Source organism: Vipera ursinii (assembly GCF_947247035.1).
Source record: "Vipera ursinii genome assembly, chromosome: 7".
Lineage (NCBI taxonomy): Eukaryota > Metazoa > Chordata > Lepidosauria > Squamata > Viperidae > Vipera > Vipera ursinii.
This window is the reverse complement of record NC_139521.1, coordinates 34171817-34199682: the sequence shown is the minus strand read 5'-3', so window position 1 is coordinate 34199682 and position 27866 is coordinate 34171817. Positions and strand designations below refer to the sequence as shown.

The 27866-nt window shown below is 41.7% G+C and overlaps 1 protein-coding gene across 3 annotated transcripts in view; it reads right to left on the bottom strand.

Annotated features, from left to right (window-relative positions):
* FAM149A (family with sequence similarity 149 member A) overlaps positions 1-26324 on the bottom strand; it is a 62920-nt gene extending 36596 nt beyond the window's left edge. For 2 of the 3 annotated variants that reach the window (XM_083367545.1, XM_083367546.1), the window contains exon 1: positions 25303-26324. In XM_083367545.1, the coding sequence (XP_083223671.1) occupies positions 25303-25757 (455 nt within the window). In that variant the 5' untranslated portion in view covers positions 25758-26324. Of the gene's footprint in view, positions 1-113; positions 315-25302 lie in introns of those variants that run through there. The other variant, XM_083367547.1, reaches the window with a different exon arrangement.
* Between the last annotated feature and the right edge of the window lie 1542 nt (positions 26325-27866).

Sequence of the window (27866 nt, the reverse complement as noted above, 5' to 3'; positions counted from 1 at the left end):
TGTAAATATATGCAGGTAGGAGAACTAGAGCCCTGTAGAAAACCCACAGATGAATTCACATATATACATGCATGCATCCACACCCATCTGCATCCTCGTTCCTTCTGACTTACCCTACGATAACCAGTTCTGGCTCCGTCTCTTTCTGATGGGAGCTAGCAGCACCAGGCAGGTTGCAAGGACATCGTACCCCACTAGCAAAGCGCATGAAAAACACAGCCCAAGAAGCCCCCACCCCACTGCTCCTCCCTTTGAAGAAACTCGGCTATCTGTGTCTCAGCCTTGCTTATTCCCAGAGAATCCTTTCATTTCTGCATGTTGTCTTCTGCCTCCTTCCCTAAGAGAGACGAGCGAATATGCATGCATGCCAGTGCCTTAAAGTGTGTGATGTGGGAGTGTAAATGAAAGAGGAGGAGAAAGAAGCAATGGCTGCAGTTTTAAGCTTTCCCCACCGTCTTCTCCAGTTCTGTTTCTTCGTATATTCTCTCCCACAATTCTCTTTTCAAAACATTGTTACCAGATAGTAACACATCTTTGAAAGATTCCAAAACAGTCAAAATCAAACGGAAGAAGAAACAGGAAAATAGATCCACACATTTCACCATGGCATTTGAAATCTTACCTTACTGCAAAAAATGGTTGATTTCTATATTATTGAAACTAAGAATATTATCTGCTGTTTGGCTATAATGGTCAACAATAAGATAGTTTATTTTGAAAATGAGAAAGGATGTCTCACATTTCCAGTTTTTGTTATAATTCATGACCCCCTCCCACAAAATGTTTTTTAAAAAGGACACACACAGCACACAAACACACACACACTTCTTTTATGTATTCATCATTAATTTGTGATATATCAAGAAAGAAGAGAAATTAAGTAGGCTGGGTACTCTGTTATGCTCATTTTTATGTCCTGCTAGCTGAAGTACAAAGTTGTCCTACTGATCATTTTTATTTATTTATTTTATTTTATTTTATTTCTATACCGCCCTTCTCCTGAAGGACTCAGGGCGGTGTACAGGGCAATAAAATACAACATACAAAAATTAAAATAAGATTAAATTAATCTAGCCCTAACAATAAATAATTAAAAATTAAAAATTAAAAATACCCCAAACCCATTAGACCAGGCCGGCTTGTTCAAATAAGTAAGTTTTCAGATCACGGCGGAAAGAGCGAAGGTCGGGAGCCATCTGGAGCTCAACCGGAAATTGATTCCAAAGGGCTGGCGCGCCCACAGAGAATGCTCTCCCCCTGGGGGCGCCAGCCGACATTCTCTGACCGACGTCACCCTGAGGAGGCCCTCTCTGTGGGAGCGCACAGGATGAAGGGAAGTTGACGCTGGCAGCAGGTGCTCCCGTAAGTAATCCAGACCCATGCCATTTTAGGGAGGTGACCTCAAACTGCAGCCCTTTTCTCATCCCAGCCTACTTTGAAAAAAGCCTAAATTCCTCCATAACCATTTCATTTTTAAACTAAATTGCTTTGTCTTCTTTCAACATAGGTCTTAGCATAAGAATGTTCCATGATATATGCTTCCCCCCTGGTCACTGGGAACTGCCATCACTTGGGGACAAAAGACACTGGACCTCGGGTTTGTGATGAAGCCTCTGCCTGTGTAATGTCTGAACCAAGAATCAGAAAGTGGCATATGGGCATAATAGCATTCCTCATACAGAGCCAGTTTGGTCAATAGGTTAAGAACCAGGCTTAGGAGTGGGAGACTAGGAATTCAAGTCTCTCGTCTTACCCACAAAGGTCAGCTAGGTGAATTTGGGCCAGTCGTTCTCTCTCTCTCAGCCCAACCCACTTCACAGAATTGTTGTTGTGGGTAAACGATGAGTAGGAAGGTGTGTTGGATATATTTGCTGCCTTGTGTTATTTGTAAAAATAATAAATGTGAGATACAAATAAATGAATAAATAAATTATAATAGCATTCCTTATATCCAGTGGCATATAGATCTTCTGAAAGATCATTAGTCTTGTTATTAAATGTGTGCAGTCATTTTTCCAAAGGCTGGTAGATCTGTCTGTAACAAACAAACAAAAATAAAGGGAGTAGGCCGATGGCTGATATAAACTGGATAAGAGCTGAACTGCTGATTCTGAATTGCTAAATAAGGGCATTGCAGATTTTCCACCGACAAGGGTTTCTGCATGGCTGTGCCTTTTACTCTTTTTATTACTTGGAAAGGAGGTCATGCTACCCTAATGCCACGTTGCATATTCCATGAGATGCTTTCAGGTGATGCCAATTGTGGCTACTAGGACTTGCTGCACTTAATTGGTGAGCAGGGGTGAAATTGACAAGAGTTCTGCCAGTTTCCCTTCTAGGACTAGTAAACCCATAGCATAGTTTCATTTGTTAACATTCTTTTTGAAGAAATAGAGTATAAAATATATGCAAAGTCAGCCTTTCCATGTTACATTTTGTACTCAGCAAGGATATTTTCCATGGCATTGTCAATGGGGCTGGCATGGATAATCTGAACTCTAGGCAGAAGAGCCACTTGGTAAGACACTCTCTATTTTAATATAACCAACTGGAGGGGGGAAATACTCCATACTGTCATCTGCCATCATCATGTACACCTACAGGGTAATAAATGCAGAGTACAGTCCCATAACACAGTAGGCAAGCACATTTAAGCAATTAGGAGTTGCATGAGTCCAGCCCAGCAGCCAAGAATGCTGCATAATACAGAAACACAACACACACACACACACACACACACACACTTCTTCATGCAGTGCCCCAGTCTCAGGAACATAGTCAGGTCTTTAGGGCCTTACGAAAGGCTAATAGGGTTGAGGCCATTCTGCTCTCTGAAGGGAGGATATCCCACAGAGCAGGGGCCACTGCGGGAAAAGCTCATCTTCTGGACCCCACCAGCCGACATTCTTTGCTGATGAGATCTGCAGTATCTGCAACTGAAGCATGCTCATTCTGCATGACCTGGTTGGATGGGTAGAGATTCTTGAAAAAAGGTGACGCCTCAGATACCCGGTCCCAAGCCATATAAGGTTTTAAAGGTGACCACCAGCACTTTGAATTGCACCTGGAAACACACTGATAACCAGGGCAGCTCACACAGGAATGGTATTATATGTGCCATGTATCTGGCACCATTTACTACCGACACGGCTGGATTCTGCACCAGCTGAAGCTTCTGAATGGTCTTCAGGGGCAGTCCCATGTAGAGCATGTTACAGTAGTTTAAACTGGAGGTTACAAGGCTGTGACTTACTGCAATCAAGGCCTCCTGTTCAAGGGATGGACACACACCATCCAAAGGTGTGCAAAGGCTCTCCAAGCCAAGTCTGTTACCTGTTCTTTGAGCAGGTGCCAGGAGCTCAGGAGGACGCTCAGATTGCGAACTGCATCTGTTTGGGGAAGTTCACCTCCATCCAGAACCAGAGATGGAAAACCCTTGTCTCCAGTAAATTCAAATACCCACAGTCATTTCGTCTTGCTAGAGTTGAATTAAATCCAGTCCCCAACAGCCTCCAGACACTGGAATGGGATGTCCACAGTATCACTGAAGGGGCCTTATTGTTGTTGTTATTTGTGAAAACCCCAAATCACAGGGAGTTAGTGTAAAAAAAAAGTACCGTAATAAATAAAATAAGGTTTCGTTGTATAAGAGAGAGAAAGAGAACCACATTCACTTGAAATAAAACCTGCACCTGACTTTAAAACTACTCCTTTTCTTTTCATCATACTCTTAGTTATACTGGAATGACCAGCCCTTTTTAAAGATTAGCACAACCCTGACCTTGGCTGGATTAAAGAAGCTAAAATGTAGTCAGACCTGGTTGGTATTTACATGAGAGAGAACTAGGAAATCTTTGGGCTATTGGCCAGGTGGAAAGTCAAAGCAAACATCCCAGAGGAAGATAGAGGCTCCTTGCTATTGCTTCCCATGTCATCAACAGGAGTTTAATTTAACATAAGGAGGTTGTTTCTCCTTTTTTGGACAGAATATTCTTTCTTTTGGGTAAATATTATTTCTGATGCCTTATGTCCCATTTCTCTTTAATCTAACTGCCCAAACCCCCTGTCCACTTATGGGAAATACTGATTGTATTTATAGCTATAACGAAGCAAATGTTCAAATTCCCTTTCTCTGCAAATTCAAAATAAACAGAATGTCTTTCTTCATTGCTGGAATGTCATTTGAATACGAATCCAGGAAATATATTACCTCTGCAGTGTCCATGCACTATAAATGTCCAAATGTCCAATTCAAACCTATTCACCCAGTGGATCCCTAATGATTAATGCACCGAAACCAGTCTTCCAATCTAGACCTGGTGCTGATCCCTTTATGCAGCAGTAATTAACTTTAGGTCAGCTTTTGACACAGTATCAAGATCTAAACTGCAGCATAAGTTAAAGAATAAACAATAAACATTTTTATTGCTCATTAAAATACATGAGGATGCAAGACTGAACGTCAGGTACTGTAATCAAGGAAATGCCAGCAAGGAAAGGAGTAAGAGGGGGATGTTTATTGGCACTAGTTTTATTCAGTTGTTATATAAAGTCATTAGTTACTCACCCAAATAACTCTACCTTTCATATAAATTACTGTATCCTGATGATGCAGTAATTATGTCACTGATTTCCATTGGCCTTAAAAGCGCCTTGAGATCACTTGTGTATTATTGTATAGAGGAGGAACTAATAATAAATTACTCCAAAACTAAGAATTGCACTTTGTCCAAATGCCCAGAATAAATAAGTTAGACTTTGGTGGCCAATCCATTGAACTGGCTAAGATATTATCCTGTTGTTGTTAGCTGCGAAGTCATGTCTGACTCATCACAACCCCATGGACAATGTTCCTCCAGGCCTTCCTGTCTTCCACCATCTTCTGGAGTCCATTTAAGCTCACACCTACTGCTCCAGGGACTCCATCCAGCCACCTCATTCTCTGTCGTCCCCTTCTTCTATTGCCCTCAATCTTTCCCAGCATTAGGCTCTTGTCCAGTGAATCCTTCCTTCTCATTAGTTGGCCAAAGTATTTGAGTTTCAACTTCAGGATCTGGCCTTCTAAAGAGCAGTCAGGGTTGATCTCCTCTAAGACTGACCAGTTTGATCACCTTGCAGTCCAAGGGACTCACAGGAGTCTTCTCCAACATCATAGTTCAAAGGCCTCAATTCTTTGGCACTCAGCCTTTCTTATGGTCTAACTTTCACTGCCATACATTGCAACTGGGAAGACCATAGCCTTGACTATACGCACTTTTGTTGACAGGGTGATGTCTCTGCTTTTTAGTGTGCTGTCTAGATTTGCCCCAGGAGCAAGCATCTTTTAATTTCTTGGCTACAGTCCCCATCTGTAGTGATCTGGGAGCCCAGGAAAATAAAATCTGTCACTACCTCCATTTCCCCCCCCCCCCATCTATTTGCCAGGAATTGAAAGGGCCGGATGCCATGATCTCCTTTCCCAATTTTGAACCAATCAGTGGTTCCATGTCCAGTTCTCACTGTTGCTTCTTGACCCGCATATAGGTTTCTCATGAGACAAATAAGATTGTCTGGTACACCCATCTCTTTAAGAACTTGCCACAGTTTGTTGTGATCCACACAATCAAAGGCTTTAGCATAGTCAATGAAGCAGAAGTAGATGTTTTTCTGGAACTCCCTAGCTTTCTCCATGATCCAGCATATGTTGGCAATTTGATCTCTAGTTTCTCTGCCTCTTTGAAATCTTTCCTGTACTTTTGGTAGTTCTCAATCCACATACTGCTGGAGCCTATCTTGTGGGATTTTAAGCATAACTTTACTAGCATGTGAAATGAGTGCAATGGTGTGACAGTTTGAACATTCTTTGGCACTGCCTTTCTTTGGAATTGGAATGTAAACTGATCTTTTCCAATCCTGTGGCCACTGTTGAGTTTTCCAAATTTGCTGGCAAATTGAGTGTAGCACTTTTACAGCATTGTCTTTTAAGATTTTGAATAGCTCAGCTGGAATACTGTCACCTCCACTAGCTTTGTTGTTGTTCAGCTTTCCTAAGGCCCACTTCACTTCACATTCTAGGATGTCTGGCTCGAGGTCAGTGACCACCTCATCATGGTTATCAGGGACATTATGCTTGTTCTTGTATAGCTCTTCTGTGTAATTTTACCACCTCTTCTTCATCTCTTCTGCCTCTGTTAGGTCCCTGCCATTTTGTTCCTTTATCATGCACATTTTTGCATGAAATGTTCCCTTCATGTCTCCAATTTTCTTGAAGAGATCTCTGGTCCTCCCTATTCTCTGGTCCCCTTCATGGATTACTGCCTTGTCGTGGCAAAGGGGCTTGCATAATTCAATGAAGCTATGAGCTATGCCGTACAGGGCCACCCAAGATGGACAGGTCATAGCAGAGAGTTCTGACAAAATGTGATCCACTGAAGAAGGAAATGGCAACCCACTCCAGTATCTTTGCCAGGAAAACCCTATGGAGAGTACCAAAAGATATTATCCTAGGAGTCAATAAACTTGAATTCATTCTCTGGATAAATATTTTTACTTACTGGCTAAAACTATACCACAGTCCTAGTAGATGACCTGTCTAATATTGGCAGACAGCTTCAAATCTTGAGGAACAGCTATCCAAAAGAAGCTGAGCCACTGACTATGGCTTTACAGTGATACCATCTTAACTTTAGGGTCAGATCAAGCTAGAACAATATTAAGACAAAGTATCTTAAACATAGAAGGCCAAACAGGTATTGCTGCTTTTTCTAACAATGTAATTGTAAATAACCAAATTTTAGCATCTAAATCAGTTTCATTTCTATATCAATCATAGCCTCCAAATTCAGGAAAGTCCTATCTTTAGCCCAATTTAATTTTCTCCTCACAGTTTGGAAGGAAAATATAGGAGGATTCCTTATATATTGCCCCAGTTACATGGGTGCCCTAGAAACCACATTGCGTACTTTTGTGTTGTCAGGGCCATTCCTCAGCAGTTGATTATCCCCCTTTTATCTAAATTTCCAAGGTACTCTGGTGATTTTAATTCATTATTTATTACACAATTAGGATACATTTATCTCTATAACAATAGCATAATTCTGCTATTTTATATGTAAGTTTTGCCTATAAATAGTTGCCAACAGTCTTTGGTGTTAGGTGTTAACTTTGCTTCATTTTATTGAATATATATTTATTGGTCAATGAAAGAAAAAGTTTCTAAATGACTTTCTGCCTATGTGCCAGCCCAATCTACTGAGGGACAAATGACATGGATTATGTAATTTGTTAACTAACACAGTTATTTTCTATTTTGTATTTTAATTTGATGTATTTTCTCTCTTTTGAAATAATGTTGGTTCATTACAGATTGGAATATAGGATAGTTGTATGGATTGGTTAGATAGCTTTTATCATTCCTAAACTGAAAAGATAAATTTTCAGACTGATTATTTTCTCTGTTCAGGTACAATACAGATGGGAAGGGGCGTTGTCTTACCTGAATGCCTTTTCTCAGCATGATGATGGAGAATCCACGAATGAGTTAACTCTGTCTTCCTGCCCAATTAGACTAAGTCAGTCAAACTTTCCATGCCTCTCCTGGGCCAGGATACCTCCCAGTCATGATGAAAGCGAAGCAAATGACGACAGTCCGACGTGTTGGCTCCCATACCCCTGACACAGGACCTGACGGACACTAAGGGGTGGGTGTGGATTCTCCATCATCATGCTGAGAAAAGGTGTTCAGGTAAGGCAACGCCCCTTCACCAGCATGGTAGATGGAGAATCCATGAATGGGACATACCAAAGCTGCCTTGTCCCTATGGGAGGGAATCAGTCTGGGCCTGTGTCCCACCCTGTGGCACTACCTGTTGCAGCACTCTCCGACCAAATGAGGCACCTGCGGAGGCAAACCTATCCAGTTTATAATGCCTCACGAAAGGTGAAGGCGAGGACCATGTTGCCGCCCTACAAATGTCCTCAATGGATGCCTGTGTTGCCCAAGCCGCAGAGGTTGCAGCACTACGAGTGGAGTGAGCAGTGATATGCCTGGGAACTGACAGGGAATGAGATTGGTATGCCCCTGCAATACAAGCCCTGATAACCTGCCTATAGTGGAGGCAGAAACCTTCCGCCCCATAGTAGAGGGTTGAAAGGAAACAAAGAGGGCTTCCGACTTGCAAAAAGATGCTGTCCACTTAATATAGTGGCGTAAAGCCCTGCGGACGTCCAGAGTGTGCCATTGCCATTCCAAGGCATGAGATGGATGAGGACAAAAATCTGGCAAAATGACTTCCTGTGCTCTGTGAAACAAGGTATTGACCTTAGGAATAAAGGAGGGATCCAATCGAAGGACCACCCTGTCAGCATGAAAAACGCATAAGTCCTGTCTGACAGAGAGACCTGCCAATTCAGAAATGCATCTAGCCGATGTGACGGCTATCAAGAAGGCCACCTTAATTGTCAAGAACCACAGAGTACAGGTCCTCATGGGTTCAAATGGAGGAGAGGTAAGAGCCTGCAAGACCTTTCACAAATCCCAAGAGGGATACCAGTGAACCACTGGAGGTTTGGTGTTGGTCGCTCCTTTGAGAAATGAGCGTACCATAGGATGTTGAGCCAATGCCTCTGAATTGCTCCAAGTAAATATGGTGGAGAAAGCTGCTACTTGTCGGCGGATGGTATTGGGTGCCAAGCCCTTGTTAAGGCCCTCCAATAAATAGTCCAGGATCCTGGGGATAGTAATAGCCGAAAGATCTAACTGGTTCTTTGCACACCAACTACAGAAACTCTTCCAAGTGGAATCATAGATCCTGTTTGTTGTAGGCTGTCTGGAGGCCTGAATCATCGTAATTACCTCCAATGTGTCAGGAGCCACCATTCAAGTGCCAGGCGGTCTACTGGAGCCTGGATGACGCAGAGCTCCCTGGCTGAGTGAAACGTGATCTGGAGGAATCCTCCATGGGGGAGAGATTGACAGATTCATGAGGTCAGCAAAACACGGATGTCTTGGCCAGTGTGGTGCAACAAATATCACCTCTGCCCGCTCTTGCAGTAACTTGTGGATGACTGCCGGGATCAGAGGGAGAGGCGGAAAGGCATACAGCAAGCCCCCGTGCCAAGGGCTGAGGAGGGCATCCATCCTCTCTGCCCCAGAGAGGTGAACCGGGAGGAAAATCTTGGAAGCTGGGAATTCACCAGAGAAGGAAACAGATGGAGTACTGGCCGACCTAACCTCTCCAATATCTCCTCGAAGAGACTAGGATGCAGGCACCATTCAGAGTGATCCACTGTTAACCTGCTGAGAAAATCTGCCTGCTGATTTGACTCCCCCGAGATGTGCTCGGCTCTGAGTGATGAGAGGTTGGTCTCTGCCCAAAAGCCCAACAGTTGAGCCTCGACCATAAGGGACCTGGAACGGGTACCCCCTTGCTGGTTCACATGGGCTTTTGCCACTACGTTGTCTGTGAGGACCAGGACATGTTGTCTCGCCACCCTGTTGTGGAAGTGGTTTAAGGGCCAGATGTATGGCTCTGAGCTCGAACCAATTTATGTTGTGCTTCAGGTCAGACCGGGACCACCAGCCCTGAGCCAACTGAGGCCCTAGATGCACCCCCCAGCCAAACAGGCTGGCATCCGTAGTCAGGGTGATCTGAATGGGCTCCTGGAACAAAGAGCCCCTGGCTACCGCTGGTGAGGTCCACCACTGGAGGGAGTTTAGGATCCGAGATGGAACCCTTACCCTTTGGTTGGAGGAGCTGGTGCCCAGTCTCTGAAATGGGAGCAAAAACCATTGCAGGTCCCTGGAATGTAGTCTGGCCCATGGGACTATTCCCATGCAGGAAACCAACTTCCCTAACAGTTGGGAAAGAATGGCCAGGGTGACTTCATGCTCCCTATGGACCTGAAGGACCAGGGCTCTGATGCTGTCCTGACGTTCCTGAGATAAATAGACCCTGCACAGTTCGATGTCTATGACCGTGCCCAAATGAAGAAGGCAGGTTGAGGGACCTGTGTGGCTCTTTTGAAAGTTCACCGAGAACCTCAGGGGTCGGTCCTCTCTCCCCTCCTGTTCAACATCTACATGAAACTGCTGGGCGAGCTCATTCATGGTTTCGGGGTGGGGTATCATCAGTACGCTGATGATACCCAACTTTTTCTTTCCACCCCGAACCAACCCAGTGATGCACTCGACGTGATGTCCCATTGCCTGGAGGCGGTCCGGGTTTGGATGGGGAGAAACAGGCTTCGTCTCAATCCTGCCAAGACTGAGTGGCTGTGCATACCGGCATGTCGGGTTAACCAGGTTGTTCCATCACTAATGATGGGGGGTGAGGTGTTACCCCCCGTCGATAGGGCTCGCAACTTGGGCATCCTCTTGGATTCACGGCTCAATTTTGAAGACCATATAGGAGCTGTGACCAGGGGGGCTTTTACCCAGCTTCGTCTGGTGCGCCAGTTGCGGCCCTATCTGGACCGAGATGCCCTACACACAGTCACCCATGCGCTCGTGACCTCCCGGCTAGACTACTGCAATGCTTTCTACATGAGGCTGCCCTTGAGGACCATGCGGAGGCTTCAACTGGTGCAGAATGCAGCCGCGCAAGTTGTTATGGGAGTTTCCCGATACTCCCGTGTAACACCTCTTCTCCGTGAGCTGCATTGGCTTCCGGTTGCCCTCCAGGTGAGATTCAAGGTACTGGTAATGACCTATAAAGCTCTAAATGGCTTGGGTCCGGATTATCTAAGGAAACACCTGCTGCCAGCATCAACTTCCCATCGTCCTGTGCACTCCCACAGGAAGGGCCTTCTCAGGGTGCTGGCGGTTAAGGAGTGCTGGCAGGTGATCCCCAGGGGGGGCATTCTCTGTGGGCGCACCTGCCCTTTGGAATGATTTACCGGTGGAACTTCGGACTTCCCCCGATCTGTGTTCATTTCGCTGGGACCTGAAAACCTGTTTTTTTGATCTATCAGGCCTGGACTGAAGGGTTTTAGCTTTTAATATTGTTTTAATTGTTGGGCTTAATTAATTTAATCTATTTTAATTTTATACTATTTTTATATTGTATTTTATGCTGCCCTGTAAACCGCCCTGAGTCCTTCGGCAATAGGGCGGTATAAAAATTTAATTAAATAAATAAAATAAATAAACCCGTGGTCCTGGAGAGTCTTGATAGACAAAGCCAGGTCTGATTGAGCCACCTGGACCAATAGGGACTGGATGAGAATGTCATCCAAATAGCACTGGATGCGTATGGGGACGGACCTCAGATGCGCGGTCAGCGCCACCAAGATCTTGGTAAACACTCTTGGGGCCTACAAAAGGCCGAACGGTAAGGCTCTGTACTGGTAATGGTGAGATGACTCAGCAAGATTCTAGGAGCCAAAATTACCACGTCTATTCTGGGCACAGACTAAGTCATGACTGGGAGGTGTCCTGGCCTAGGAGAGGCATGGCAAGTTTGACTGACTTAGTCTAATTGGGCAGGAAGACAGAGTTAACCCATTCGTGGATTCTCCATCTATCATGCTGGAGAATTTAGGAATAGCTTTTAACATTCCTAAATTGAAGAGATAAAAAGGCTGAAGATTATCTGAAGATAAGAAAAAGTTTGTTAGTACAAATTGGGGTCTGGTTTCTCTCTTTAAGGTAAAGGTAAAGGTTCCTCCGCACATGCGTGCTAGTTGTTTCCGACTCTAGGAGCCGGTGCTCATCTCCGTTTCAAAGCCGAAGAGCCAGCGCTTGTCCGAGGACGTTTCCGTGGTCATGTGGCCAGCATGACTAGACGCCAAAGGCGCACGGAACGCTGTTACCTTCCCACCGTAGTGGTCCCTATTTTTCTACTTGCATTTTTACGTGCTTTCGAACTGCTAGGTTGGCAGAAGCTGGGACGAGTAACAGGCACTCACTCTGTTACACGGCACTCGGGATTCGACCCGCCACACTGCCGACCTTCTGATCGACAGGCTCAGCGTCCTAACCTGAGCCACCATGTTCCTATCTTTAGTGAACTCTAAATGACCTTTTTCCTTACAATTTACGCCTCTTCTGATGTCAGACCTCATTTTAATGAACATGTGTGATTTTATGGGATGCAAATGTGTAACGTGCTTGACCACATGTAACTGATTTCCTATGCAAAGGGGAGGTTACCGTTATCCTGTCCAATCAACTTTCCCTTTGGATGTTTCTTTGTTATGCTAACTACAAAAGGTGTTGTAAGCTAAACTGGGGTTCCCTCTTTATATGAGAGGAATCCCTTTTGTCTGAATATTTTGATAAGTTGTGATAAAATGATCTTCCTGTCTTGGTTTGTCTCACTGGAAAATAGGCATGCCGAGCCATGAGACTAAAAGAGCCACATTTGGCCTTCACTATGTACTACTAATAGGGACGCAGTGGCTCAGTGGATAGGGACGCAGTGGCTCAGTGGGTTAGGACGCTGAGCTTGTCGATCAGAAGGTCGGCAGTTTGGCGGGTCGAATCCCGAGCGCCGCGTAGCAGAGTGAGCGCCTGTTACTCGTCCCAGCTTCTGCCAACCTAGCAGTTCGAAAGCACGTCAAAATGCAAGTAGAAAAATAGGGACCACTACGGTGGGAAGATAACAGCGTTCCGTGCGCCTCTGACGTCTAGTCATGCCGGCCACATGACCACGGAGACGTCCTCAGACAAGCGCTGGCTCTTCGGCTTTGAAACGGAGATGAGCACCGGCCCCTAGAGTCGGAAACGACTAGCACGCATGTGCGGGGGAACCTTTACCTTTACCTTACCTATGTACTACTAAAAAATCTGATATTTGTGCATAACCTTCAACTGGATGAAACAGTGCATCAAAGGGCAACTATTTTTAATCAATGTACCTCAAGCAGGTTAACTTAAAGAATGCATCCAAAATCTAGGAACCATGAGATTTGTGGGATTAAAATTTGGCAAAGTTGTGATTTCTTCAGTGCTGCTGAGCTGCCATGCTGCTCCACTGCCATACATCCCCCCCTGGTCACATGACTCTCATTTCAACACCCCCTGCCAGCTTCCTACAAGGAAAGTCAATGAGGAATTTCAAAGTCTTTCCAACTCCCGTGTTTCTTTGCCTGCCTGTATCATTCCATTTCTTTGTTTAAGTAAGGAAATATCTCTGAAACAATAACCCAATGGGACACGGGTCATCTGGTGACATGCTTGCCAGTCTCCACAGTTTCACAGAATTTAAGTTGTGTCTAAGACTCATTGACATCATTTGCAACTGGTGTGTTTTTATTAATTGAAACGACACAAAGTAGCAAAGAGGAAAAAGATCATTAAATTATATTCCCCATGCTAATTTTTCAGCTAGTCCCCTTTCTCTCCTCTTCTTTTTCTCACTTACAAGAAACACAGAACTATTGATACCTCGTCCATGTGTGGCAGCAGCAGTAGGCAAAAGGCAATTTTGGTTAGTAAAACAGCACAAAGGGGGAAGAGTTGAACAATCTCAAACCCAACATGAAGCTCATTTCAGTTTAATTATACTTCTGCTGCACTGCATATACAGTAGGTAGAATTCATGGATATGGTGTCACATCTAGTGAAAACAAAATACAAAGTTTCTTTCTTCAGGTGCAAAATCTATAAATAATTCAAATTCAAATAATTGTTTCATCATTTCCCTGGATTTTTGTGGCTGAATTCTGTTGGTTTGGGAGCTTCTGAGATCATCCTTCAATAAAAAATTGAAATAAGAATTCAGATGACAGAAATTAGAAGAGAATGTGCATGTTATGTGCATGCATATACCTCTTGTAAAATAGACAGTGGCATATCTATGTGTGTGCACACACAATCTTAATAAATATTCAGCCCAAAGTTGGTCATATATATTTTTCTGGGTAAGGCAAAAAACAAAATGACATTTTTCCCATTCTGATATAGATTATGATGAACATTTCTTATGGTTAATCTTAATACAGGTGGTCTTCGACTTATGACCACATTTGAACCCAACATTTTATGTTGCTAAGTGAGAAATTTGTTAAGTGAGTTTTGCCCCATTTTACAACTTTTCTTGCCTCATTTGTTAAGTGAATCACTGTAGTAGATAAGTTAATAACATGACTGTTAAATGAATTTGGCTTCTCCAATGACTTTGTCTATCAGAAGGTTGCAAACAGTGATCATTTGACCACAGGAAACTGCAACCGTCATAATTATGAACCAGTTGTCAAGCATCCGGATGTAAATCTTGCTGCAACAGTCGTAAGTTGCAGCAACAGTCATGTGACAAATGGTCATAAGTCACTTTTTCACTGCCGTTGTAACTTTGAATGGTCACTAAATGAACTGTTGTAAGTTGAGGATTACCTTTACTTAAGAATGGAAGAGGCACAGATGTTTCACTGAAATCGAAATTTCATTGCAGTTCAGATTTCTACATCCAAATCAACATGTCACTGAAGCAAAGGATGACCGAAACATGTTTAAACTGTCCTCATGAGATAATGCAATGTCACCACTAGATGACAGTGTTTATATACATATTAGATTGCAGCAAAATCTCCACAGAATACTACAGCCATTCTCCTTTCATTCCACTTTTTAATTAAATCCGGCCTGACATTTCTCTTATCAGCCTTTTGATGTTATTTTTTAAAGGCAATTTAAACAAGAATTGGATGAGTCATTATAAAATAAATGTCATCTAAGTTAATTTCTGTTTTGTTAAAATGTTCATTTTTTAAAAAGCTGGGATTATATTTCACATGAAAAAGAATATTAAGGCTTAGTTTAACTTTGCAATTTGAGTGTCTACATAAAAAGTAATTATATACTTCAGTCTGACAAATGTTTTGTGGTGAATTAGCTCCTTGTCAATCTCAGATTTCAGTTGTACAATAATTCTCAACTTTCATGGTTTAACCTAAAGAAACAAATTTTGTTTTTTTCTATATAAATGTCAAGCATACGTGCAAGAAAAATTTCATTTTCTGTGCTAAATTCTGTTTTAAATATATATTTGAGTTGTATTATATATTTTTAAGTTGCTTATATAAAATATATATATAATAACAGTATACATTTACACAAGTTTTAGGAACAAAATAAAAAGTTCAGTGTCTATGTAATGCAAGTGAAAAATTAATAAAAAGGAATAAAATACTATAATTGCAATAGTTGTCAGGAACCACTAAGTGCCTTAATATGGGCTTCCTAATCCTGTTTTTCAATTAGACAGAAGAAGGGAGGAATAATTCAACACCTGCAATATATCATAAACTTGTGGTTGATTTAATACGATCCAAAGACAATGGAACAGCATTTTTACCACAGTGTAATTGTGGAATAACATTATTAGCCCAAGCATGGTCCACTAAGTTGTAAAGTTATAAAATGGAATTCTAGCATCAACATGTTCAGCTATTTTCAAAATTAGTTTATATGACTGAGTGCCAGAATAATAGTTTTGCTTGAAAACCTACAGGTGAAACTCGAAAAATTAGAATATCGTGCAAAAGTTTATTTATTTCAGTAATGCAACTTAAAAGGGGAAACTAATATACGAGATAGACTCACTACATGCAAAGCAAGATAGTTCAAGCCGTGATTTGTCATAATTGTGATGATTATGGCGTACAGCTCATGAAAACCCCAAATCCACAATCTCAGAAAATTAGAATATTACATGCAATCAATAAAACAAGGAGTGTTCAGACCTCTGAAAAGTATAAGTATACATATGTACTCAGTACTTGGTTTGGGCCCCTTTTGCAGCAATTACTGCCTCAATGCGGCATGGCATGGAAGCTATCAGCCTGTGGCACTGCTGAGGTGTTATGGAAGACCAGGATGCTTCAATAGCAGCCTTCAGCTCTTCTGCATTGTTCGGTCTCATGTCTCTCATCTTTCTCTTGGCAATGGCCCATAGATTCTCTATGGGGTTCAGGTCAGGTGAGTTTGCTGGCCAATCAAGCACAGTAATCTCACGGTCATTGAACCAGGTTTTGGTGCTTTTGGCAGTGTGGGCAGGTGCCACGTCCTGCTGGAAAATGAAGTCAGCATCCCCATAAAGCTCGTCTGCGAAAGGAAGCATGAAGTGCTCCAAAATCTCCTGGTAGACGGCTGCGTTGACCCTGGACTTAATGAAGCACAGTGGACCAACACCAGCAGATGACATGGCTCCCCAAATCAACACAGACTGGGGAAACTTCACACTGGACGTCAAGCATCTTGCAGTGTGTGCCTCTCCATTCTTCCTCCAGATTCTGGGTCCTTGGTTTCCAAATGAGATGCAAAAGCTGCTCTCATCAGAAAAGAGGACTTTGGACCACTGAACAACAGACCAGGTCTGTTTCTCTTTAGCCCAGGTAAGATGTTTCTGACCTTGTTTGTTGTTCAGGAGCAGCTTGACAAGAGGAATACGACATTTGAAGCCCATGTCCAGGATCTGTCTGTGTGTGGTGGCTCTTGATGCACTGACTCCAGCCTCAGTCCACTCCTTGTGAAAGTCCCCAACACTTTTGAATGGCCTTTTCCTGACAGTCCTCTCCAGGCTGCGGTCATCCCTGCTGCTTGTGCACCTTTTTCTTCCACACTTCTCCCTTCCACATAACTTTCTATTAATGTGCTTTGATACAGCACTTTGGGAACATCCAACTTCTTTTGCAATTACCTTTTGAGGCTTTCCCTCCTTATGGAGGGTGTCAATTATGGTTTTCTGCACAACTGTCAGGTCAGCAGTCTTCCCCATGATTGTGATTCCTACTGAACCAGACTGAGAGACCATTTAAAGGCTCAGGAACCCTTTGCAGGTGTTATGGCTTAATTAGCTGATTAGAGTGGGACACTTTGAGCCTAGAATATTGCACCTTTTCACAATATTCTAATTTTCTGAGATTGTGGATTTGGGGTTTTCATGAGCTGTAAGCCATAATCATCACAATTATGACAAATCATGGCTTAAACTATCCTGCTTTGCATGTAGTGAGTCTATGTCATATATTAGTTTCCCCTTTTAAGTTGCATTACTGAAATAAATGAACTTTTGCACAATATTCTAATTTTTTGAGTTTCACCTGTATATTAGAACAAAATATTGATACTGTAAGGTTTTCCACCTAGCTTCACAAACTCCTCTGGGCTACTCAGAAATTTCAAAGAGCCAAAGAAACTCCTGAGCCAAGGTTTCAGCAAGAAAACAACTTTATTTTGATCTAAATAGAATCAGGCAGCCTCTTCCCTCTTCGTGACTGCTTAGAGGGATGAAGGCACATCCAGAAAAGATTTCTTGCACTCTTTACACCCTTTCAGAACAAAGAGATTCAGGTCTCTCTACCAGGACTAAGGAAGCACAGAAAAAACAAATTCCAAGGTGATGACTCATACACATCAATCCAGGCTAGCTCATCTTCCCCCTCCCTATTTCCTGGACCACTAAATCTCACCTTGCTCCTTTCATGTAAGCAATCTCCTGTATATCTAGTAGGAGACATTTGCTTTTATGTAAATAATTTCCTAATATAAGGCACCTACAAAACTGCTTGCACATAAACAAAGTTATATATAAAATGATTACAAAGTATCACTACTAGTATCAATATAGTGGTTACAAAATAACACTACAATATCAACCTTAAGCATAATAAAATCATAAGCACAATAAAGTCCCTTCAATACCTTAACTAAATATCTAAATACCAAAAAAATGTACCAGTAGTTAAACAGAGGTATAAAAAAGGAATGAAAATGAAAGTAATTCAAACTATACAGACAGTCGTCAACTTACAACCATTTGATTAACAAATGTTCAAAGTTACAAAAGCACTGAAAAAAGGGTCTTGGTCACAGGTCTATGTGGTCCTTGCACTCAGATCTGTTACAGCATCCCTGCAGCCCTATGATCAAAATTCAGGTGCTTGGCAACCGTCATGTATGGCTGTGGCATCCTGGGGTCATGCAATCACCATTGGTGACCTTCCCAGGGGCTTCCAACAAGCAAAGTCCCTGAGGGAAGCCAGATTCACTCAACAATCACATTATTCACCTAATTTCTGTACCAAAAATGGTAATAAAATTGGGCATGGCTCACTTAACAACTGCATTGCTTTGTGGTCATAAGTCGAACACTACCTGAACATGCAAATAAAATAAGAACATCTGAGTATAAATTTTTGAAAGAAACAGTATTAACAGTCCAAAGATAACCTGATCACATTTTACTATATTTATGTTTCTATTATGCTCATTTTTATTTATAATATTTATCGACAGTACTTATATATGGAAATGTGTCAATGGAAAATGATTGCTATGTATTTCATATGTAAATAATTGATAAAAGACAAGGAAAATGCAATCAACTTAATTAACTGTTACAAAAAGGAGACTAATTAGTATCTTGGTAGAGGTGTTTTATTTCTTTAGGATCAGATAGGAAGCATTTACTGCAATAAGATCAGGTATCCCTTAAAGAAAAGAGATAATGGGTTGAATAAAAATCTTGGAAAACGTCCATGTGTATCTAAGAATGGATGAGAATCAAGTCTTATAATAAGGTGGAAACTCCAAATATTAAGAGTCTCTTCATTAGCTCACTAATATCTGTGCTATTAAAGCCTGGGGCAGAACTGGACCTTGATTAGAACTCCCTGCTAGGATGAGGGAAGATAGACTGGAACTGAGTGCAAATCCTTTCTACAACATTCATCACTTGAATGAACTAGGTTTCATACTTCCATGAAATCAGATGAATACTGGTGGGTCTCATTATATCAACATTTTAAATGATACTTCCTGCTGATAGAACAGACTAAGTTACTAATTGCTGTTTCACAAAACAAAAACAAAAGACAGAGCCTTGTGGTATGTATTTACTACAGTGTAAGCTTTTGGAGATCAGAATTCTCTTCATTGGATATATAGGGTATAGTCTTCAATTAGTTAGGGATATCTAGAACAGCGTTTCCCAACCTTAGGAACTTGAAGATGCGAGGACTTCAACTCCCAGAATTCCCCAGCCAGCATAGCTGGCTGGGGAATTCTGGGAGTTGAAGTCCACGCATCTTCAAGTTCCTAAGGTTGGGAAACGCTGATCTAGAAAATGCACTTCAGACAGTGAGAAAATACTACCTTAAAAAAGCAAAGCAAGAGTTATCACTTAAAGGCATAATAAACATAAATATTCTTCACAGCACTTTCCAATTCTGTATAATTTTGTATATAACTACACAGCAGTAACATTTTCAAATTGTATTTTTAAATATGCCACAAAAACCTTGTCATAAACAGAATACACCGAGTTGACAATGACTTTAACTAGATTTTTTTTTAAAAAAAAATCTAACTCTGCAGATGTCTATTCCAGATTTATAAACTGCTACGAAAGCAATAAGACTTGCATTGTTCCTCACAGCAACTTTAAGATACAGATAAGAGAGGTATTAACAGGAGATATCATGATTCAGTACAGTCAATTTTGCTTGGGCTCATGATAATGCAAGCATGATAACAGACTTTGTTGAGCTCAAATACATTTATTATTCCCTTTCAATGAAATCCAAGTTGCCCCTGCAAAACACTACAAGTACTGTATGCTTCTCTATTACTTTCTCCTCTGTAATCATGAATAACAACACACAGTTGAAATCTTGCTGCCATAGTCAAAGGAAGACATCTTGCAATATATTTTAGAACGACATGAATGTGAAATAGTATGTAAATACTATTTTCTTTCAAAACTGCTGAAGTTGAGCTCCATTCAGAAAATAAAATACATTATTTTTTCAGAAACCTCTTCCTTCCAAGAGAGGAAGACCAATATTTCACAATATGAGATGCCATTAATGTATATAGCTTGTCACTCAGGGCTAATGCAATCCTGTGTACTAGTGGTGGATTGTTTGTGATCTTGGTTTAATTTCATAAGCTTTCTGGTCATCATTGGGTCATTTCTCTGATAAGAACTGTTTGCCCTTTCTCAGCTTGACAAGAAAACTACCAGAGAAAACAAAAATTGGAAAAAAAAGTCATCTACTACAAGAAATTAGAAAAAAATTCTTCTATTGCACAGCCCTAAAATTAACAAAGATAAAAGTGTTTTTTTAATCTTCTTTGGGGATCTCATTAAATATACATGTACAGGAGTGCACAGTGGATATCTGTCTTCTTTCCTAACTACTGTTTCTGACCTTTGGAACCGTTTACCGGTTGAGCTCCGGATGGCTCCTGACCTTCGCTCCTTCCGCCGTGACCTAAAAACTTACTTATTTGAACAAGCCAGCCTGGTCTGATGGGTTTGGGGTATTTTAATATTAATTTTATTATTTTTACTGTAATTGGGCTACAATGTTTAATTCTTTTTTAACTTTTGTACATTGTATTTTTATTGTATTTATTGCCCTGTACACCGCCCTGAGTCCTTCGGGAAAAGGGCGGTATAGAAATTAAATTATTATTATTATTATTATTATTATTATTATTATTATTATTATTATTATTATTATTATTATTATTATTATTATTATTATTAACATGCAGGTAAACTCTGTTTTCTCGATGATCACAACAGTTAAAGATCATCGGAGAGATTAAATCCACTGTAATTGGAAAATTGCCCGCCAGCCTCCAACCTTCTGTTTTGGAGGAACCTCGTTGAAAAATGATAGAGCTGAAATTACAGAATGCTGTCTGGTCCCATGGGCAGTCTGATTTGAAACCTGGGTGTGATATTGAAAATCAAACTAATGGCTGACAGGGTTGTTGAGAAGGTGGCAGGATTGCAATTACAGAATACTGTACCTTTAAGAAAATGAACTATCTACACCACAGGTGTCAAACTCACCGCTTCACATGATGTGTTATGACATGTCACAACTTTTTTCACTTTGCCGGAGCTGGGGTGGGCGTGGCCTCTGCATGGTGCAACCGGCCCGCAGGCTGGCAGTTTGACACCCCTGATCTAGACCTTTAAAAATATTTATAGCTCAGGATTAAACTGTAGGTTCCTTGGTGCTCTCTAAGCTTCATTGTTTTGTTGCAGACATTTCATTACCTAATTAGGTAACATCATCAGTGCTATAAGGGAATGGGGTTTATTGTCTTTTTATATACTAGTGGCTTGTCATGTCAGTGTGGGTGGGTGCATTCTTGGTGGTTTCTTGATTAGGCTCTTGCTTGCTGTTAACTTATTTGTCTGAGTTGGTTGTTCTTTGTTGATTGAATTATTGTTTTATTTCTTGACTATTGGTCTTGTGTTAATTTTATGTTAATCTCTGCTCATCTGGATGTCCATTGTTGGTGAGGAGGTGTATCTAGACCTTTTCTAGCTGGTCCTTGGATTGGTCATGGTATAGAGATAGAACTGATTGCACGTCTAGATGTCTTGTGAAGGAGCCAGGAGGAAGAAAGTGATTTTATTGATGTCTGAGCAGTTTTCGATACCACTGACCCTAGTATTCTTTTGGACCTACTGTGGCAAAGCAGTAGGTACAATGTTACTGTGATTCTCCACCTTTCTCCATGGTTGGTACCAGTCAGTGTTGATAAGAGGAGAGAGGTTGCATGAGATATCCGTGATTTCTCATCTGGCCACAGGGCAGTATACTTTCATCCCTCCTATTTGGTGTCTATTAGAAGCTGCCAGCTCAGAGTTATATATCCTCAGTAAGTTGATGGTACTCAGTTATACTTTGCATAACTGGACCAGCCAAGTGATGCTATTTAAGTGATATCACAGTGCTTGGACAACATGAATGGTGAATTCATTACAACTAAATCTGCTTCAAAATATAATGGATGTTTGTGTTTTTAACAATATGTGAGAGAAGAATAATTTTAAATTGTATCAATAAACTTGTTCATTGTGATTAGTTTTGGGGGGGACTATTATTATGACAGGCTTCTATAATTTCTTCATTACAATTATACAAAGATTTTAATCAGATAAACAGATGCCTAGCACACACGGCTGCCAGGAGAGCACAGACTGAAGTCTGTATAAATTTGACTTGGAACTTGGGCTAAGAAGAACTATGATGATAAATATTTCATTAGGACATTTCTTCTAAAGCTTAAGTGGGATTGTCTAATTAAAAAAATGCTAATGTGATAGTATATCCTTTCCTTTTCTAAGAGGTGTATCTTATTTCTTCTTATATATCTTTTTCTTTTAAAAAAGCAGTCAAGCATGTTCCCTACAGAAAATTTTAATACGAATACCAGTTTGATTCTGTAAAACATAACATAACCAAATGTAAAAAGCCCCATAGTTATAATAACAGTACTTATCAGAGTTACGGTATTAAAAAGTAAATCAGTAGTTGATATAAAATATAAAAGAGGAACTCATCTGTATAAAGCTGCTATGTTTTAAAGGGGTCCCAAATGATTACATTTAGATCCACTGATATGAATTGTTACTAATTCAAGGGCAATCCATGTTATTACAGCTACTCTAAGTGAAAATTCAGCTGAATGTGTTTATTGATGGATTTAGAAATTAAGGTTGGGAATGGTTCTAAAAATAAAGTGTTTCATTAAAAGATCTTTCTATTTACTGTGCTGTGGGCCAAATGCAATGCAAATAAATTGAAATAAAAAACCAAAATGCTTAATAAATGTGCACTGAGATTAGATTACATCTAAGGATTTGTGACATAAGCAATCAAATCACATAATTTCACGCTGAGAAGCTGACCTGTCTGAAGATCTGAGACAGACTGCAATGGCTGGCCACATTAATATGCCCACTGATATTCTACTTGGAACCTATTTGTTTGGATTCTTTAAATTTTAAATAATAAATATTGTCATGCTTCGGAACAAATAAGCTTCATCTTAAGATTGCTTCTGCACTTTTCTGACAGACTTTTAAAAATTATAAATGGTGGGAGGATGCAGCCAAACAGTGGTTTGCTTGGCATCATGCCATGTGTCCAGCAATATCCAAAGGTGAACTAGGTAGATAAAGAGGAGACATCTAGCTAAGGAAGGGAGATAAGGAACAAAGTCAGTAGCTTGCTTCCTAGTAAATGATTTTTAAATAAAAATTACAGCCCTTACTTGAATATATAAGAACAATCCCATAAATAGTAATCCAGTTTATTCTGAAAATCCTCAGAATGGGATTGTTAAGAGTCTCCATGAAAAACATCAGGCAAATGTATTCAAGATTAATTGAAGTAGACCAGTATTTCTCAACTTTGACACTTTTAAGATACATTAACTTCAACTCCCAGAATTCCTCAACTGTGTTTATAATCTTAAAAAGTAGGTAACAATTTCTTTATAACAGCTATAAGTAGTCCCATCTCATTCTAAAATTATTAAGATCAATCGTCACCACTTTCTTTCAAATTAAAAGACAAAAGAGTGACCTCTTTATAGGGAAAAATCTGCTCTTATTAGCATTAAATTAGACCTTCTAAAGTATTTATCTGAAATTTGGTATAGTTTCAAGTTCTTATTTTAGTATCAAGTTTTAATTCAAACTGATAACAAAGTTCAGCAAATTAAAAAGTGCAACACTGACTATTTTTTACCTCTTTGAATCCTATGTAAGTATCTTATTTACAAATCTGATTAAAATGATTCAAGAAAAATATTTAGATTTTTTTTTGTCTGATGAAAGCAACTCCTAGCAAAAATTTAGGGTCATGTTCAATTTCACATGCCAGCAGTTGCAATTCAACTAGTACCACAGTCAGAAACTTTTGCAAACTCTCTTTCTCCCTCCCCGTCTCTGCCTTTAATTTGTAATGAAGAGACTTCACAGGTATAGTTTCTATTGGTATGCTAGCACTTCTAAAGGGTTGCTGTATCAGTGGGCTGTTGTGAAACTGGAATACAGCTAGCACTGTAGGAGAGGCTGCCTGTTTTATATTTTATCTGAAATGTCATTCCTTGAATTAAGGAACATGATCTCATAAGGTGACTACTCAAATTCTACTTTGAGGAACAACAGGAAAACTATAAACCTTTACCCCACTAAAGGATAAAATAAAATTTGGAGCTTGAAGTGATAAAGGAGGCTTTTCAGACTGGGAAATTCTAACAAGAAAAGACAAGGAAAACAAGGGCCATTATTGTATTTACCCAAGTTCACATTTCCCCACCAATAAAAGAAATTTTGGGAATCTAAGAGGACCCTCCATTATCATGTTATTATTTGGAGAGAGAAAAACTTTCTGCAAGTAAAGAAAAGTTCATCCATCAAGTAGCAGGCTAAGATCTACATCTGCACAGAGGACTGAGGAAAGCTAACTAATGATGGATAATTAAAATGCATTTTGGTCAATGAGACTTGTTTAGTAATAGTTTATACAGCATCACCAGAATAGCACAACAATGCCAAAATTTGCTTTATTTCCATGACAACCTTACCCGTTTTCCACACATAAAGACAGCAAAGAGAATCAAGACAATGCATCACTGCACCCAACAGGTCTTCCTTGGTCACAGCAAGGGCTGGTTTCCACTAATTTTAGAATTACAGTCCAATTTGCAATCTACATCCATTACGAACTGATGGAGAGGGGGAAGTTTTCAGTAAACAGTCATTTCTTTCTGCAACAATTTAGTTCTCAAAATTCTAGATATATGCCTTTGCTGAACCAATAATGATATATTTTCTTTTTAAACATCAAGGAATTTTAAAATAAAATTCACCAATAATGTCAATGTGAAAGCTAGATCATATTGGCTCCTGCTCCTCAAGGATTGTGACATAGACACCAACAGACTTGTCCCCTATATGCAGTTTCAGTTTGACCCAACATGACAGATTGTTCTTCCATTTCCTGATTCTTTTTGAGGCCTGAATCTCAATACAGTAAATGGAACATCAGGACCAGCAAGACTAGTCCTTACCCTGTGATGCTCTTGTGGTCTTTTGAACCATTTAAGTAAGACCGTGCATCATTGCTATTGATCCCCAGACAGGTTGCTAAAGTATCAGGGCTCATTTCTCCTAGCCTTCTTGAGTCTTAACTTTGGATTAATCTGGCACCTTTTCAAACCATGGTCTGTACAAGAACTCTATACAAGAGCCTACCTATGAGCACAGGGAAGACAATCTACTGTACCAAGTGGACTGGACTTGTGAAAACTTTGGATGCCGTGCATCCTTAAAGATATCCTGCAAATGGTACTTTACTCTGAGGTATACCTAAAATCCCTCTGTCTTCTTTCCAAGCTGTGAAGAGAATGCTCGTTTCTGGGACTGACCAGAACCTTAGATAAATACGAAGCACCTGGTTGTAAACTAATACCGACCAGCATTTCAGAAAGGAGTTAACCATTATAAAGTTCCCGCGCAGGGCCAGGAAATCGGCGGGGGGGGGGGTTGTCCCTCAACTTGCCTGGGCGCAGCAGTTTCTTCCTGGGGATCCGCGTCCGGCGCGCCCTCTTCGCCGATATCGGGCAAAGTGACGAAAAGCAGGGGTTTGCTCGCGGGGGCGGCCCAAGGCCCGGGCTCCCTGGTCGAACGCGGAGAGCTGCTTCCACTGGCGCAGCTGCCACCCGTCGAAGGTTTCGGCGCCGCGGCCCCGACCCCGACCCCGCTGCCGCCGGGGAACGGCCGAGCCGCCGCTGCTAGGCTTGTAACAGAGGTTCCCCCAGCGGAGGCCAGGGCAGCGTAGCGGACGGGCAAAGACGGGGCGCCCAGCGCGGACGCCGAGGCAGTGAGGAGAGGCTGTACTTTCGGCGAAGGGGCGCCGGGGGCGGGCGAGTAAGAGGGCGAGGAGGAGGAGGAAGAGGCGGTCGGCTTGAAGAGTTTTGCGAAGACGGTGGCCAGGTCGAGGACCGCCACCTTCATGGTGCCGCCGCTTCTCGGCGCCAAGACGGACTTTGGCAGGCGCGGCGGCCAGAACCGAGGCGTCGCGGTTAGGGCGGCTTGGTCGCTTTCTCTTTGCCAGCGCGGGGCTTCCCTTCTGCGGGTCGGCACCGAAGACGGCTGGAGACGGAGCGAGAGAGAGAGAAAGAGCCAGCCTGCCACCCCGGGTTACGTATACCGTAGGCCAGCCTTTCTGCCTACCCAGGCGGCTGCCGAGGGAGGGAGCGGCGGTTGCTAAGCTAAACAAAAACCGAGCAGAGGAGGTCATTGGGCGCCGGGCAGCCCACTCTCGCCGTCGGGCGCGAGGGGCGCGAGGCTGCGCTTTATCCAGGTTTTGAGGGGAAAAGATTAAGGGGTGGGGAAGAGAAGCCTTGCGGCGTTGCTCTTCCTCCTGCCCCCGATATGCCGCCTCTTATGGACCAGTCTCGCCGTTGTTTCGCCTCCGACGGATGCTTTGACTGAGGAAGCTCTTGGAAATAACCGCCCGAACTAGCTAGCCTAGTTCGCAAAAGGGACCGAGGACGTAGCGTTGTTTCCCCCCCCCCTTATTCGCGGACACGTCTTTAAGCGAGCCGTCCGTCTGAGGCCCGTTGGAAAACTAGAATTTAGCTCCACCTGCCTCACCATTCGCTCTTCTTCCTGCCCGAAAGAAAAGGCTTCTGTGAGAAGGCTCGGCTTTAAGATTGCGTTGGCAAACGGACAGCTTCTCTTTAGCAGTTATTTCTATTTTTGTGTGCGTGTAATATATGCATTTACCGGTGCTCCGTTCCTTCCTCCTCCCAGGGCTCATCGCACCTGAACGTAGCAGGGATTGGGGGAAAAACCCAATCCTGGAGAGAGTCGATTAATTTCTCAGGAGGCCTAGAATATTGCTGGGAGTGTCTACGAGTAACTCTGCTGAAACAGGTGGCTGTTTCGGGCAGCATTGTTAGGCTTTTTAGACCCTGCTCACAAAATGGCTGTCACAAGGTCCTCTGGCTTCTTCGCAAAATGCACCCCACATTTCCCCATGGAGATGCCCAGTGACTTCTTAGACAAACTGTTCAGAATGCATCCTGCCAATGATTTCTAATATCCCAGGTTGCTCTGTAGTTACACAATTTAGCATTTAAGATGCTCTAGAATATTATTTCCCAACAGTAATTCTTCACCCTGTGCATAAATAAGGATGTTTAAAATTGGCACTTTCCTTCACCTCATGCCAGCTGATTTTTTAAATTTATAAGACTATAAATGATAACTTTCATATTGAATAATAACAGAACAATAGGCTATTTTTCTATTATAGTGTGTATGGAAACATATCTCAAGTCAGTGTAGAGAAACTGATCTAATAATACACTTCTGAATTAAATATCTTTAGATTAATAAGAATTGTAAAATTTAAATTTTAAATTTTTGGGAGTCTATCTCTGCGAAGATCTTACCTGGAAAGTTAATACAACCCAGGTGGCCAGAAAGGCCCAATAGAGACTTCACTTTCTCAGGGTCTTGCAGAAGAACAGGGTAGAACAACAACTAATGACCCTCTTTTACTGGTCTACTATAGAGAGCGTCCTCTCGTACTATATTGTGGTTTGGTATGCTGGTCTGACAGCCGCAGATAGGAAAGCATTACAGAGGGTGGTGAGCACAGCACAAGACATTGTGGGCTGTCCCGACACCACTGGATGACATCGCCAGGGCTCGCTGCCTTGGAAGAGTGAGGAAAATTCTCAGGGATGACTCACACCCTGGTCGGTATCTCTTTACTCTCCTACCATCGGGTAGGAGATATAGGAGTATAGCCAGCCGTACCAACAGGCTGAAGAACAACTTTTATCCATGGGCTGTTAGGCTTTTGAATGGGAAATAATTTTTATAAACTTTATGCATGATTTACTTGCGAAGCCGGTGTGTTGTGCAATTAGCTCACATGGTGTAATAAGATGGAGGGTTTGTGTCACTGTAAGTTGGGGGTGGGGGCACGAAGGGAGGCTCAGCCAATCTCAGTGTATACATGGTTGTACTTTGACAATAAAGGTTCATTCATTCAACTACTGATAATACATCAGGTCACTGTACCACCGAAGATTAATATTGGGTTTCATA